The sequence below is a fragment of the Triticum dicoccoides genome, chromosome 6A (assembly GCF_002162155.2).
Source record: "Triticum dicoccoides isolate Atlit2015 ecotype Zavitan chromosome 6A, WEW_v2.0, whole genome shotgun sequence".
Taxonomy (NCBI): domain Eukaryota; kingdom Viridiplantae; phylum Streptophyta; class Magnoliopsida; order Poales; family Poaceae; genus Triticum; species Triticum dicoccoides.
The window spans coordinates 473,802,444-473,816,793 of NC_041390.1; the positions used below are offsets into that span (position 1 = coordinate 473,802,444).

At 45.5% G+C, this 14,350-nt stretch overlaps 2 protein-coding genes across 3 annotated transcripts; one reads left to right on the forward strand and one right to left on the reverse strand.

Annotated features, from left to right (window-relative positions):
* The first annotated feature begins 4,918 nt into the window (after positions 1-4,918).
* On the forward strand, positions 4,919-8,262 carry LOC119317356 (peroxisome biogenesis protein 19-1-like). 2 transcript variants are annotated; one of them, XM_037591793.1, is made up of 4 exons: positions 4,919-5,200; positions 5,284-5,563; positions 6,760-7,076; positions 7,930-8,262. In XM_037591793.1, exons 1-4 carry the CDS (start codon positions 5,082-5,084, stop codon positions 7,973-7,975), a joined length of 762 nt encoding a protein of 253 aa, XP_037447690.1. In that variant the 5' UTR covers positions 4,919-5,081; the 3' UTR covers positions 7,976-8,262. The 2 variants fall into 2 exon arrangements, with proteins under 2 accessions (XP_037447690.1, XP_037447689.1); XM_037591792.1 differs by having other exon boundaries at positions 4,920-5,200; positions 5,281-5,563.
* Positions 8,263-8,786: 524 nt separating this feature from the next.
* Positions 8,787-14,089, reverse strand: LOC119315917 (probable E3 ubiquitin-protein ligase RNF217). The gene is made up of 2 exons (XM_037590357.1): positions 13,497-14,089; positions 8,787-9,082 (listed from the first exon to the last, which is right to left on the reverse strand). Exons 1-2 carry the CDS (start codon positions 14,087-14,089, stop codon positions 9,010-9,012), a joined length of 666 nt encoding a protein of 221 aa, XP_037446254.1. The 3' UTR covers positions 8,787-9,009.
* Positions 14,090-14,350: the final 261 nt, after the last annotated feature.

Genomic DNA, 14,350 nt, shown 5'->3' on the forward strand with positions numbered 1-14,350 from the left:
AGGGAATTCCACGAAATACTTTTTTCGTTGCCGCAAGTTTTAGAACCACGAGATTCCATCTGGAGGCCTTTTACGACACTCTGTCAAAGGGGGATTCGATCACGGATGGGGCTCTACATCATCCTTGCTGCCCTCTGATGATGTGTGAGTAGTTTACCACAGACCTATGGGTCCGTAGTTAGTAGCTAGATGGCTTCTTCTCTCTATTTGGTCTTCAACACAATGTTATTCTCAGTGTTCTTGGAGATCTATTCGATGTAATGACTTTTTGCGGTGTGTTTGCTGGGATCCGATGAATTGTGAGTTTATGATTAGATCTATCCATGAATATTATTTGAGTTTCTCTAAACTCTTTTATGCATGACTGTTATAGCCTCGTATTTCTTCTCTGATTTATTGGTTTGGTTTGGCCAACTAGATTAATTTATCTTGTAATGGGAAGAGGTGCTTTGTAATGGGTTTGATCTTACGGTGCTCAATCCCAGTGATAGAAAGGTACATGTCACATTTGTATCGTTGCTATTAAGGGTTAAAAGTTGGGATTTATTTCATACGCGAGTTTATCTTGTCTACACACTACATGAATCAGCTTATTTGTCGCCCGCCATGGCAGACGGCAAAGGCACCAAAAGCGGACGACAAACCTGCCCGGCAAAGAGAGTGACGGTAAACATGTTCTTTGTCGTCTGCTTCCTCAAAGCGGACGGCAAAGGCCCTTTGCCATCGGTGGTGGACGGCAAAGAACACGGACGACAAAAACCATGCGTTAGCCCCGTTAGGTGGCTAACGGGAGGCTTTGCCGTCTTCCACCGGCGGCAAAGAACTGAGTCGTCAGCACATACGTCAGCTCCCGGACGTCATCACACACGTCGTGCGGCTCGCCCGTACGTCTCCCGACGCGCCATTAAGGTCGTCGTTACTCCGGTGGGTCGCTGCCTACCTACCCCGCCGCCCGTCCGCCTATATAGGCCCTCGTCGGCCTCCCTCCTCCACACCGTCGCCCTTCACTCCACCCCCCGGCGCCCTTCCCTCTCTTGTCACCCTCCTCCACCCCGATGCCCTTTCCTCTCTCGGCAGCGACCATGGCGTCCGGCGGCAGCGGCGGTCCTTCGAGGGGTGTCTCGTGGCCGTCGAGCATCGGGACACCGGAGACCGACGAGCTCATCGACGTGGGGCTAATGGTGCCGCCGGGCTACCGTCTGCGGCGTGAGTTCCACATCACCGCCGACGGCTACCCGACGAGGGGCCCCGGTGCAACGCCGAACGAACTTCGTAGCCACCGCGGCGGCCGTTGGAACATCGCCGGCTGCCACAACTTTTGGGATGGAAAGGATTATTGAGCGGTCGTCGGCGAGCTCTGGCGGGAGGCGGGCGGCTCCTGAACTGCCCCGCTCCGCGATGGCCACTCCCGCCGTCGCCCTCCGGCCGTCACGTCGGCCCGCCGTCTGGCACCCGCGATCGTCGGACCCTCCGCTCCTCCCGCCGTTGAGATCCCACCGGATCTAGTCGCACTGCGCAAGGAAGGGGACCCCGACGACAGCCCCGGCTACCTCCTCGCCTTGCGGGCGTCGCAGGTAGAGGCGGCAGACGGGGAGAAACCCTAGATCGGGGCGGCGGCGGGGTGTGGCCGGGGGCAGACAGGAAGAAACCCTAGATCGAGAGAGAGAGAGAGAGAGAGAGAGAGAAGTGAGAGAGGAGGAGGGGTGGGCCGTTAGATAGAACACCTTTGCCGTCTGCTAGCGGACGACAAAGACACTTTGTCGTCAGCCAGCGGATGACAAAGAGGTGGGTGAGGTCAAGTGGAGGCAGCTTAATGCAACGGCCCACCCCCACCTCTTTGCCATCCGCTAACTGACGACAAACAACTAGCTCACGACAAATAGTGTCAGCCGTCAGCCAGTTCGTTGCCGTCAGCTAACGGCAAAGAACGTCTTTGCCGTCAGCTAGCGGACGGCAAAAAAACGACTGATGGCAAATAGTCTGATTCCAGTAGCGACATCATGTCATCTCGCTTAAGGCGTTATTCCGTTTTCCCATGAACTTAATACACTGGATGCATGCTGGATAGAGGTCGATGTGTAAAATAACAGTAGTAGATGAAGAATCGTTTCGGTCTACTTGTCTCGGACGTGATGCTTATATACATGATCATTGCCTTGGATATCGTCATAATTATTTACTTTTCTATCAATTGCCCAACAGTAATTTGTTTACCCATCATATGCTATTTTCAAGAGAGAAGCCTCTAGTAAAAACTATGGCCCCCGGGTCTATCTTTTATCATATATTAAAACCAAAAATACCTTGTTGAAATTTTCTTTTATTTCTTTTATTTTGCATTTTTTCGATCTATCAATAAAAAACTATACAGTTTAATCTTGCTTGTAACCGTCAAGGGATTGACAACCCCTTGTTCGCGTTGGGTTGCAAATATTTGTTGTTTGTGTGCATGTGCTATTAACGAGTCGTTGTTTGGTTCTCTTACTGAGGATTGATAACCTTGGTTTCATAACTGAGGAAAATACTTGCCTCTACTATACCGCATCATCCTCTCCTCTTTGAAGAAATCGCAACACAACTCACAAGTAGCACTAGGCCGCATGGGACCCTTATGCACCACCTTACGCCCATTCTATCACATATAAATCCCATTAATCGAGAAACCCTCAGTATCATTTTTCTTTGATTTTTTCCGCCTCTGGAAGTTTCTGTTCTGAGGATATCCGATCTAGAGGGTTGTTCCGGGACCCTGCTGGAGGGGGAATCCATCACCAGAACCATCGTCATCAATCTTGCTTCCTCAATGGTCATGTGTGAGTAGTTTTCTTAGGACATATCAGTAGCTAGATAGCATCGTCTTTCCCTTGTGATTCAATACAAAGTTCCCGTGAGCTGTCTCACATGCTTGGGATCAATATGATGTAATAGGTGGTTATGTTTGTTGGGGTATGATGAATTGTCACTTTATGATCAGATTGTTCATTGAATTATATTATATCTTTAGAAGTTTCTCTAATGTATAATTAAGTGGCTATGTATGCTTTCCGATCTATTTGTCGTCTCTGGCCAAGATTGCTAGGTAGTTCTTGAAAGGAAGTGGTGCATAGTAGTGGATTCAATCTCACAGTGAATTTGATCCCAGTGGCATTAGGGGATTGGACACGTATTACATTGTTTCCACTAAGGATAAAATGATGGTTTCTTTATCACACTTAGATAATAGTTTTACTGTTTACATTATGCCATCATGCTTATTGCAATGCTCTGTTGGTCATGAACTTAATACTTCGAGATGCATGTTGGATAGCGGTCTTGGGGTGAAGTATTGGTTGTAGATGCAACTGGATAACAGTTTACATATCACAGACGTAATGCCCGTACAAGATTATACCATGGATGATCATATCCATAAGTAGAAATATTATAATTTAGTTGCCGCCCAACTGTAATTTGGTCACCCCACCACACTTATCTGCTTGGAGAAATGCTACTAGCCGACCTATGGCCCCAGGGGTCTATTTTCCATTACTGAAAACATCTACAAAATATTATTCTTTGCCATATTATTTATTTTATTTTATATACCTACCAATTCCTACCACACCGTGCAATTTACCCTTCTAACTAGTAGGACAAGGAGCTTGACATCCTTCTTAAAATGTTAGGGGCAAGAGTGTGTTGTATTTTGTGTGCAAGTAACCATGACTTTGTTTGCTGAAAGAACTCCTTGTGGTTTGATAAACCTTGGTTCTCAAATGAGGAAAATACTTATTGCTAGGTTACTTCATCCGTACACTTGGGGGTTACCCAACCACTCTTACGAGAGAGTAAGCAAGAATCACCAAACATCTCATAGAGTAATTTAAGAGAAATCATATCGACAATATCGTGAAAATTCACAATAGGATGAACAATTAAACAAGTCTTAGTCTCAAGATGAATACAAATAAAGTTATAAACCCTAGTCTTACAACTTGGAATTGCTCTCCCTATGGCTTTGATGCGCTGAAAGGGAATAAAGATGGAGAAACAAGAAGAAAATGATCTCGTGGGTTTCTTCTTCTTCGGGTCTCTTCTTTCTCTGTTCTGGATGGTGTGGCGGCGACTGTGTCCCTATGATGCTATCTGCTCCTTCACGAAAGTTGTTTCCGTAGATGAGAGGGAGCTGACGGCGCCTGGTATGATCCTGGGTACAAGCGTACCACGGGTCGTCTTGCACTCTGGGTGTGCTGGTGCAAATCTGCTCAATGTGAAAGTTGCTCCATTTGGCTTCATTTATAAGATTTTAATTGGTTTTCTTTCAAAAGTATATTTTCTGCATAACAAAAAAAAATTCTTCTTTGTTGAAGGGTTAATGTTAAAAAGATGCGAGAAATAACAAAACTCCGATGAAGGTCGTATCAAATCTCTGTACTAAAACTGGTAAAATCTCGAGCCATCACGCACCAGGGGCGGATCAAACGGCTATCAAGCCGACCGATCCACAAGCGGATCAGCCGGTTGATGCCTAACACAACCCTTAGAAGAATTGTGTAACCACGTATTTTATATAGGGAACTATACAGAATGAAAGTCCTGTTAGTAAACTCTGGCGCGACATAGTACGAACAACCGATTTTTTTGTTGGTTGTGTTGTGATGATGAGTGAGTGATGGGTGCATGGTGATGTGAAATCACACAAAGGGGTCACATGTTTATTATGTACGCACTTGCATTCACCTGGTAATCTAAGGCGATATTTTGTGCCCACGAGTTCTAATTTAGTGGTTTTATAAAAGAACTTTGCATCCAAATACAGCCTAAATTTGTACGGTTCCTGCGTCCCAGGATGACGATCCGACGGCTGAGATAGCGAAGGCTATCCTTGCTAGTCGGAGAAGGGATCCACTGCCGGCCGTGCTCGTTAGGACTACCTTGCCTCTGCTCGCCCGCCTCCTCCTCCTCCTCCTCCTCCTCGCGTTCCTCTTTATTTCCCACCCCTGAATCCCAAGCCCAATTCCCACACCCCTTCCGCCGAAACCCCCGAATCAGGAGCCCCATCCACGCCGCGGCGTCTCTCCGACTCTGAGGCCCGACCCTCCATGGCCTCCTCCAACCCCAGCTCCAGCGCCGGCGCCGCCGCCGCGGACGACCTCGACCAGCTCCTCGACAGCGCCCTCGACGACTTCACCAGCCTCGATCTCGCCGCCGCCCCCAAAAGGTCCACCTCTAGTACCCGCCGAGTCAAAACTATTTCGCGAGGATTTTGACTGAATCTGTGACGATGTCCCTTCTCTGCAGCAGCGGCGAGGCATCGGCATCGTCGTCGTCCGGGAGCGCGAGGCCGGTGAGGGGCCTGGGGATGTCGCTGCCTGACCCCAGGGCGCCAAGGAGGCGCGCGGCGAGGCAACCCCAGCCGCCGCCGAGGGGCGCGCACGCGTCGGAGGCGCTCGAGAAGCTGACGCGCGAGACGCGGGAGGCGGTCCGGGGGCTCGAGACGGCCACCGGGGGGATCGCAGGCCTGGATGACGAGGCGATGATGGAGGACTTTGTGAAGCAGTTCGAGGAGTTCGCTGGCGGGCAGGTATGATTGGTGTACGATGCATGTTCATTTGAACTTAGAAAAGAGTCCGGATGACTTCGGGGACTGCTCAATCAACGCTGTTAAAAGATGTGATATGCTAAAAACGGTCGAAATTGCTGGGATGGATGCAACGGTGTATTGGCATTTTATTAGGGATATTCATTAGCTTAAGAATCTTTGCTCGAGAAAGCTAATGTACTTTTTCCTTTTTTGCGAGTAGAAAGCTAATTTAGTTGCCTGCAATGAGGAAGCCATTGATGTAATTTGATTTTTACTCTGCATACTCCCTTAATTTATAGCTACTCAGGTGATGTCGTATGTTAGCTCCAATTCCTATATTGTCAATTTTGGATATGCCTGGCTATTACTAAAATGTTTTAAAGAGAAAACATGTTGAGTGCAGGTATGCTTCATTTACAATGCATGTTCATGCAATTTAGGTTCTACTTTTCCCTATTTTAGTGTTTGTTTTACCCCGCAAACTGAGCCTTAGAATACGGAGATATCAGAGGGTTTTACAGAATAGGCTGCTTAATATATGTTGGTCAAAGATGTGACATGCTTAAAACCATTGGGTGAACCAGCACTTCGTGGGGATACAGAATTAGGATGTAATGGTGTACTGGCATACGGATTTTTGTTAGTTTATTTGAGAGTCTTTGCCTGAGAAAGCTAAATGAACTCATCGGCATAGGGGTGAAGGAATCCATTGATGTAAATCTGGTTTTGGAAGGCATACTCCTTAAATTGAATAGCAGTTTGGATGGTGTAATAAGTTCGCTCCAATCCTAGAACATGTGAATGTGATGTCTTCAGTTGTAATGGAATCGCAAATTTTGGGCATGCATGGATACTGCTAAGAAGTTTTTAAGACAACACATATTACAGGAGTATGTATCTTACCAATATTTCTTTTCTAGGCATGGGATTTGAAAATATCAGACTCCCTAGTAAACTACGGCACCATCATTGGCATATTGTTGGTTTATTTGGGAAGAAGTCGTATATATTATTGGTTATTTACTAGTTGTATGGCTCAACCATGGGAATTTGAGAATTTCATGCAAAGAAGCTGTTAATTTAGTGTTTGTCGTTAGAAAGTTACAAAACAGAATGTTTGATGATAAAGTGCGGTTAACTTATGTTGTATTCATACAACTGTGAATCAATTGCTTTACTTTGCTCATCTTCTGCAGGATATGGACTCTATTGTTGAAACAATGATGAAACAACTTCTTTCCAAGGAGATTCTTTACGAACCCATGAAGGACATTGTAGAGAAGTACCCAAAATGGCTGGAGGATAACAAAAGCAAGATAAGCAAAGAAGAATATGAGCGTTACAGCAATCAGCTTGAACTCATGCTGAAACTTAATGAGGTCTATGAACATGAGCCTGAGAATATGTCTAAGGTTTTTGAGATCATGCAAAACATGCAAGAATGTGGTCAGCCCCCCAGTGATCTTGTTCAAGATATTGTTCCGGATCTGGATCTGAGCAAGTTGGGACAACTGTAAGTCTTGCAGTCATTTCCATTTTAAACCAGAACGCTGTCATTACTGCTTTTATTTGCACGTCCTCTGAACTGAAGTTTATATGCTTGTGGGCTACTCGTATCTTTATTTTGTTTTATGTGATATAGTATCTCTAGATAATAATTTATTTATTACTTGTATCTTGTGATGAACAATGGTAAACTTTATTACTGAAGATCATGTAATCTTCTTTTAATGGTGTGAGTTGTAAAAAGTCTTATTGAACACTGACAGGCGGAATGATGTATTGTTGATCTTGTTCTTTTGTAATGGTCATTTATCTTCTATTTGTTGGGAAACAGAACGTCTTTGCTTCTGGATTCGAATTGCAAGACAATAGGCTGCCTGAATTAGCATTAATTTTGTGACAGTGTTAAGTAGAGAATTTTCTAATAAAAAACTTAATACTACCGAGTGCACATCTGTGATTGTAAATACCACTTCTTATTGTGTTTACTCAAAAATGGAGGTTATTATTTGCCAATTTCCTTAATCTTTTAGCTCAATTTCAATTGTGCTAACATGCTATTAGGCCTTTCCATAATGATAGTCCTTCGTATGAGCATACTGTAGGCAGAACACATGTGCACATGGTAAATTGGTGATCAACTGATTATGGAATGAAATTAGTAAATCAATGTTAAAGAAGTTGTCTTGTGATTTAATTAGCCTGTCTGTTTAATTATAGAGTATGCTAGTAGTACTTTACTTTTTGATGCACATCGTATTGTTGTTGGCAAACCAAAGGATGCTAGTAGTACTTTACTTTTTGATGCACACCCTTATTTACACTGAAGTACTGATTAACTGGGGATTTTTACTGTATTGCAGATCTCCTGAGATGCTTGAATCAACAGAAAATTGCTGCATAATGTGATGAGCAAAGCATTTCCATCTTGGGTGCAAATTCCATGTAGTAGCGACAATCCCTGTAACCAGTTGAAAGTTCTTTTCGTTGGATTATTTGTAAAGCTCTGCAGATATAAAACGTACTCAGTTTTTCTTATTCTTGGATGAATGTCATATTCGGTTCAGTTGATGTACTATAATAATGAGCAAAGTAAGTCTGTTTGGATATGCGCAATTCTTCAGAGATGAATTATATCTGCAGATATAGAACGGATTCAGTTTTCTTATTCATGAATGAATGCCATATTTGGTTCAGTTGGTGTACTATAATAATGAGCAAAGTAGTCTGTTTGGATATGCGCAATTCTTCAGAGATGAATTATATCCGAATGTCATATTTGGTCTGCATTCATCTTCGTGCTTTTCCTGATAAGTGAAAGACATTGCATATGTATAGCTGGAAAGATTTTGTGTTAAGGGCTCATTGGGTTTGGAGGAAATCAAAACGTAGGAATTAGGAGTAGTATAGAAATTTGATAGGATGGCACTTGCCATCCTAAGAATTTGACTTGCCTCATTCCTACGCGCAAAATGAGCTTTGAGTGAATGTGTAGTTTCCTTCAAAAACACAGGAAATGAGTAGTATTCTTATGAAATTCCTGTACGCATTTCCTACAAATCAAATGCATATATAGAAATTTTTTCTCCGGAATCTTTGTTTCTATGTTTTTTCTAAAAAAATCCTTCAAACCGAACGAGGCCTAAGCACCGGACATGGTGGGAACAAAAACAATGCTTGAAGGTCTGAAGAATCAACTCAGGGAACTAACATATGCTCGAAGTCTGAGAATGACAATGTTAGCCAATAATTAAGCCTCTAAAATGGATTCGGCACGCTCAAAATAAAAAGTAAACTTGACCATGTTCCATAAGACATTGATGGATGAATGATATATCATGTCCATGAAATCTCCTCGCGTTGCCCGCTTCAGTTTCAACGGGCATACAGTGGGTTGTCAAATTGTCATTGCTCACATTGAACACTCAATACGGGCACACACTTCATTCTCCAGGGCAGCCGTCGTGTTCGAGTTTCCACGGCTTTTGACATCCATAGCAGAACTCAAAGCCGCACCTGTCATGGGATCAAGCAAAGTTCTAAATAGCAGACCATGTAGCAGTTTGTTTTAGTGTTTTTTCATAAATCATGAAAACATGAAAAAAAAAACATACAATCAGGCACATACTCCCTTCGTCCGGAAATACTTGTCATCAAAACGGATAAAAGGGGATGTATCTAGACGTTTTTTAGTTTGAGATACATCTCCCTTTATTCATTTTGATGATAAGTATTTTCGGACGAAGAAAGTATAATATATCACATATACATGTTCAGCCATAAAAAAGTCAAACACTGATCAGGCATCATAAAGAAAAAGAAACTGCTTGTACGAATCTTAGTGATAACATAGGACTTAGATATATGATACTTAGAGCACATCTAAATGCACTTCTATATATTCAAAAATCAAGCAACGATCAAATGGGGATGCATCCCGACAAAATCCGCATAAACATAATTAGAGCTAGCATGATAATTAAAATAACAAGGATTCATATACTTTTGGCTTCGCGGACGGATGCGGACACGTCCGCCTACATCCCGACCGATCAAGCATCATATACTCCCTTCAATATGGACTACATAAGGAGTAAAATGAGTGAATATACACTTTAAAATACGTCTATATACATCTAGTTTATATTGAAATCTTTAAAAGGGGTATATTTAAGAACGGAAAGAGCACATGACATACACATGTTAATTAATTGGGCCTCCTACTTCATAAAATCAACGGTTAAGATATTCCATGCACAAGAGAGACCATGTTAAAATTGCTCTATATACATAGCTATTGTGACAGGACTCTTCAAAATCTATGGTAGTTGTATAGGGGAGTTATAGCCCCAAAAATGGCAACTAGAGACCGAGCTCTATTGAAGCCTTAATTTGAAAACTTCAAAATTCAAACTTTCTAGTTAAAAAAAAATGAAAAAATACACATATACCTAAAGACATAATTCACATGTGTAAATTTTCAGGTCGAAATACCTTAAAATGAGTACTACACAAAAAAAATCCGGGCCTTTTTAGCACATGTACTATTCATTCTCAAAGAACATGCTTTTTTTCTGCCTGCAATTCAAGGTATTTCATCCTAAAAATTCACATTACATCCTTGTATATATGTGTAATTTTTTCAGAATTTTTAAAAAGTGAAAGAGTTTGAATTTTGATAATTTCAAAATTAAGAGCAACTCTAGCAGATCTGCTATATCTGCTCGGCCAGCAAATAACCGCCGATATATGGTACCAGGACAAAAAAAAGTCCCAGACAGGTACCGTATGTCTAGTCGTCCTGCAATTGTTTTTTGCGGAGAGCTCTAAAAATTGCCCTGCAACCCTCAAATCTCCTGTTTTCACCTCCTCCTTTGCGGTTTCTTCTATCCCACGTGCGACTTGGCGGAGGGAAATTTCCGCGCACACCCGGCATTCGGCCGCCGCACCCTCCCCAAGTCTTCGATGACTTTTTCTTCCTCCGACCACCTTGCTCCGTGGAGAGCTTTGGCCTTCCCCACCTGCATCTTCTCCACCAAGATTAAAGCTGGGGGCATTTCTTGCCACGGGCGGGCTGTAACTGCCATCGCCATGGATCCGTCCGGTAGCTTCAAGTGCTGCCACGTTGCGGGCAGATCCAGTTGCTCTGGCCACGATTGAGCGGCCGCCGTCCGCACGAGCTGCAGGGAGGCGAGAGGAAGTAGGGGAAGCGGCGGCTGCAGTGGAGAAGAAGGGAGTTGCAGGGTCGCGAATTTCGGTCGGCGATGGGGGGGAAGGGGGTTGCGGCTGCTTCGTCTTTGCTTGGGCAGGATTTGATTCCAGTGAAAGGTAAGATTTGTAGCTTTTCTACAGATTTTCAATTCGGCCAACGGGCGATTTTTGATGAACTCGTGAATTTATTTTCATAGATGGATGATATTTGGAGTTGGTCCTCGTCGTCAGAGTCGGATGATTGGACATAGATGAGATGTTTTTTGACGATATGCCAAGCACGTCCTCTTGTTGCATCTCGTCGACAAATCTGAAACCCGCAAGAAGAAGAAGAAGTGCCACAGATCGATGGTTGACCTCCTTTGCAATTCCGCGCAACCGAGCTTGCGGCCACAAATTGCTCATAAAAGACTATTTTGCCGAGGTACCAACCTATCTGGGTCATCTCTTACACGTAGGCGTTATCGAATGCATAGGTCTCTTTTTGTTCGCATTGTGGAAGCTTGCAAGCAAAATTGTCGTTTCTTCACTCGTTGAGAAATGCCGCCAGTTTGGTAGGATTTAGTGCAAGCAAAATACAAATTATTTCCGCCCGAGCACAAGAAAGCATGCCGAAAAAGATATTGAGAGAGCATTTGGTGTGTTGGAACCTCAGCTTGCCATCGATCGAGGTCCTGCTCGCTTCAGGGATACTCAAATATCATGACTACATGTGTAATTCTACACAACATGATCAACGAGGATGAGGGATTTAAACGTTTTTTCTGTGATAATATTGGCAGTTGTGTCAAGCCTACCAGAAACCCAGATGAGATAACTGCATTTCATGAAACCTACCGACAGATTTAAGACCATGACACACACCAGCAGCTCTGCAATGATCTCATTGAGTATCAGTGGCAATTCTATGGGAAATAGACTCCCATTTTATTAATTCGATATATTTGTTTTCATGTGTGATTTGAACAATTGTTTTAATTCTGGAACATTCGTTATTGTAATAATTCCGGACCATTTATTATTCAGATTAGAACATTTGTTCTATTTGAGAAAATTAATGTATTGTATGATGTTAAAACATTTAACTTTGAACATTTGTTTTTATTTAAGTTATATTGCCTAAAACCATGATTTGCGGCACGGATTTACAGTACAGCGTGGGTCCGGCTCACCTGCGGGCTTCCCAGCAGGGATTATTATGCAGGGCCAATAAATGAGTGCCATGTGTCTTTGTGGGCCAACAACTACAATTAACTTTGATTAATTTTGTTTCCTACTGCATGGATCCTTCCTCGCCACGAGACTAGTTGCTACTAGCGCCGATGGGTTTTGATTCGTCGGCCCGCGGCACCGCTAGGAGTTCTACCTCCTGTCGTGGATGCCGGCGGCCGCCCCAGCCGAGGCTCACGCAGTGCTGCATCCCATGGCGACGGCCCCGCCGGTGGCTGAAGCACCTGTCGTGCAGGCCGCGGCCCAGGCCTCGTCCACGAGCGAACAAGCACAAGCGGAAAAAGGAGAGGGGCAAGAAGAAGGCGCATGTTCCCTCGTCGGAGTCGCTCAGCCCGCCGGCGCCCATGGCGCCCGAGCTCACGCACACCACCGTTGAAGACGTGTCCGCCTAGCACCCTCCGTCAACGATCCAATAATTCCTCAGTCAAGATTTAACCTCTTTTAGTTTGGTCGATCGAAAAAGGGATGAAACGATGAACTGATTTGCATTGGTGCAGAGCTGGAGCGGCCGGAAGTACAGGTACTGCGGGGTCGTCGTATAGACTGCCATGATTGTTCTTCTGTGGTCGTTTGCTCGATGTGATAGAGATCCATCATTAAGATTGTAATCTCGCCAATACGGTAGATAAAGACGGCGGCGCTCCACTAGACTGAAAATTAAGGACGCAGGGTAGTCCTCGACTGGCAGTACACGACCCAGCTACATCCTCGGCGATTCGGCTCGGCGGCCGAGCAAGCACAGCTAGCTTCCTATTTCTTCGGCGCAGACGCTGGATGATGAAGCAGCAGGAAACAAAATTAATCAAAGTTAATTATAGTTGTTGGCCCACAGAGACACATGGCACTTATTTATTGGCCCTGCATAATAATCCCTGCTGGGAACCCCGCAGGTGAGCCGAATCCGTACAGCGTGGCGTCAGGGCGGAATAGATGCTACAAACCCTTACAGTATAGGTTTGCGACATCTGTTTTGCCTGACACTGTGCGGTACAACAAAGTCAGTTTACATGGAGCCACAAACGGTTTTTACGGGTTGAGATTATATGGCATTTGCTAGAGTTGGTCCAAGGCCTTCATGGAGCTCAATCTCCAAAATGCGCTGCTCGTTATGCCCCCACTACTATGAAAGGGTTACTCCTCACCAGTGGCGGAGCTATGGGCCGATTGTTGGGCGCCAGACATAGAACCTACACTGAACACTTGATTTTTAGGCCCAGTTTTTCTGTCTTCCTTCCCTATTTTCTCCTGGGCTGGGCGGGCCAAGGCCCAGTTTGGCCCTCACGTAGCTCCGCCCATGCTCCTCACTATTAAAACTTCAGATAAAAGTCACAAACAAATACTCCACAGAAACCAAGTGTTGTTCTGCACCAGAAAATTACTGCTACGACATTACACGTCAGAAGTTAGAGGTCAGCCTATAGCTCCTAAATTAGAGAAGCATGCATATGGGCGTGTCGCAAATTCATCTACAGTAGGTGTTAGTACGTACCTGCATGTGATGTGCAGGCAGCCATGGGACTTCTCGACGTAGAACCGGCACCGCGGGCAGCGCTTCCATTTGCACTCCCTGGCGGCCTCAACGAGCAGCAGATCCTCACGGCCGCGCTCCCCGGCGCCGAGCTGCGCGAACTCGGCGCAGCTCACGCCGGCGTGCCACGGCACCGCGCAATGCGCGCAGAACAGCCGCCTGCACACCTGGCACTCCGACTGCGTGACGCACCCCTCGGACGCGCCGCCACCGTCGTCGTCGGCCACCATCATCTCGGAGCAGTCAGGGAAAGGGCAGTAGGTCCGCCGCGCCCCGAGGAACATGGACTCGCATAGCACCCCGCGCCACCGCACGAACAGGTCGGCCGGGAGGGCGGCGCGGCACAGCTCCGGGTCGAGAGCGCCGGCGCAGGACACACCGGGGCACCGCACGACGGCCGCGCCGGCCTCGACCTTGGCGCGGACATGGCCCGCCAGGCACGCCCGGCAGAAGGCGTGCGCGCACCCGCTGCCGCCGCGGTGGGCGTCAGAAGGCGCCATGGGCTCCATGCAGATGCTGCAGGGCTGCTGCGCCTTCCCCACGGGCTCCTCCATTGCTGTGGCGCGAGCTTTTTGGTTGGGAAGGTGGGAAGTTACTGAGTTTGGCGTATTTTACGGCCAGTGTTGCTACGGTTACGATGAATACGGATCGTTGTGGATCTCTCTCTTCTTCCGATGGTATACGATCTTCTTGTTTCGGAGAGAGAGTGGCACCATATCTGTTGGTTTACTTGGGATTTAAAGGAACGGTGAGATTTAAATGGCGTCTGTTGGTTTCCATAGTCTTATGTTCCCAAGGTGAGCGAAAATGATAAG

Bases quoted from the DNA above. Each gene is read 5' to 3' on its own strand.
- LOC119317356 (XM_037591792.1), top strand. From the start codon at position 5,082: ATGGCCTCCTCCAACCCCAGCTCCAGCGCCGGCGCCGCCGCCGCGGAC. The intron at 5,564-6,759 runs GTATGATTGGTG...CATCTTCTGCAG, and splicing joins AGGAGTTCGCTGGCGGGCAG to GATATGGACTCTATTGTTGA. The intron at 7,077-7,929 runs GTAAGTCTTGCA...ACTGTATTGCAG, and splicing joins CTGAGCAAGTTGGGACAACT to ATCTCCTGAGATGCTTGAAT.
- LOC119315917 (XM_037590357.1), bottom strand. From the start codon at position 14,089: ATGGAGGAGCCCGTGGGGAAGGCGCAGCAGCCCTGCAGCATCTGCATG. The intron at 9,083-13,496 runs GTACGTACTAAC...ATCCCATGACAG, and splicing joins TGCCTGCACATCACATGCAG to GTGCGGCTTTGAGTTCTGCT.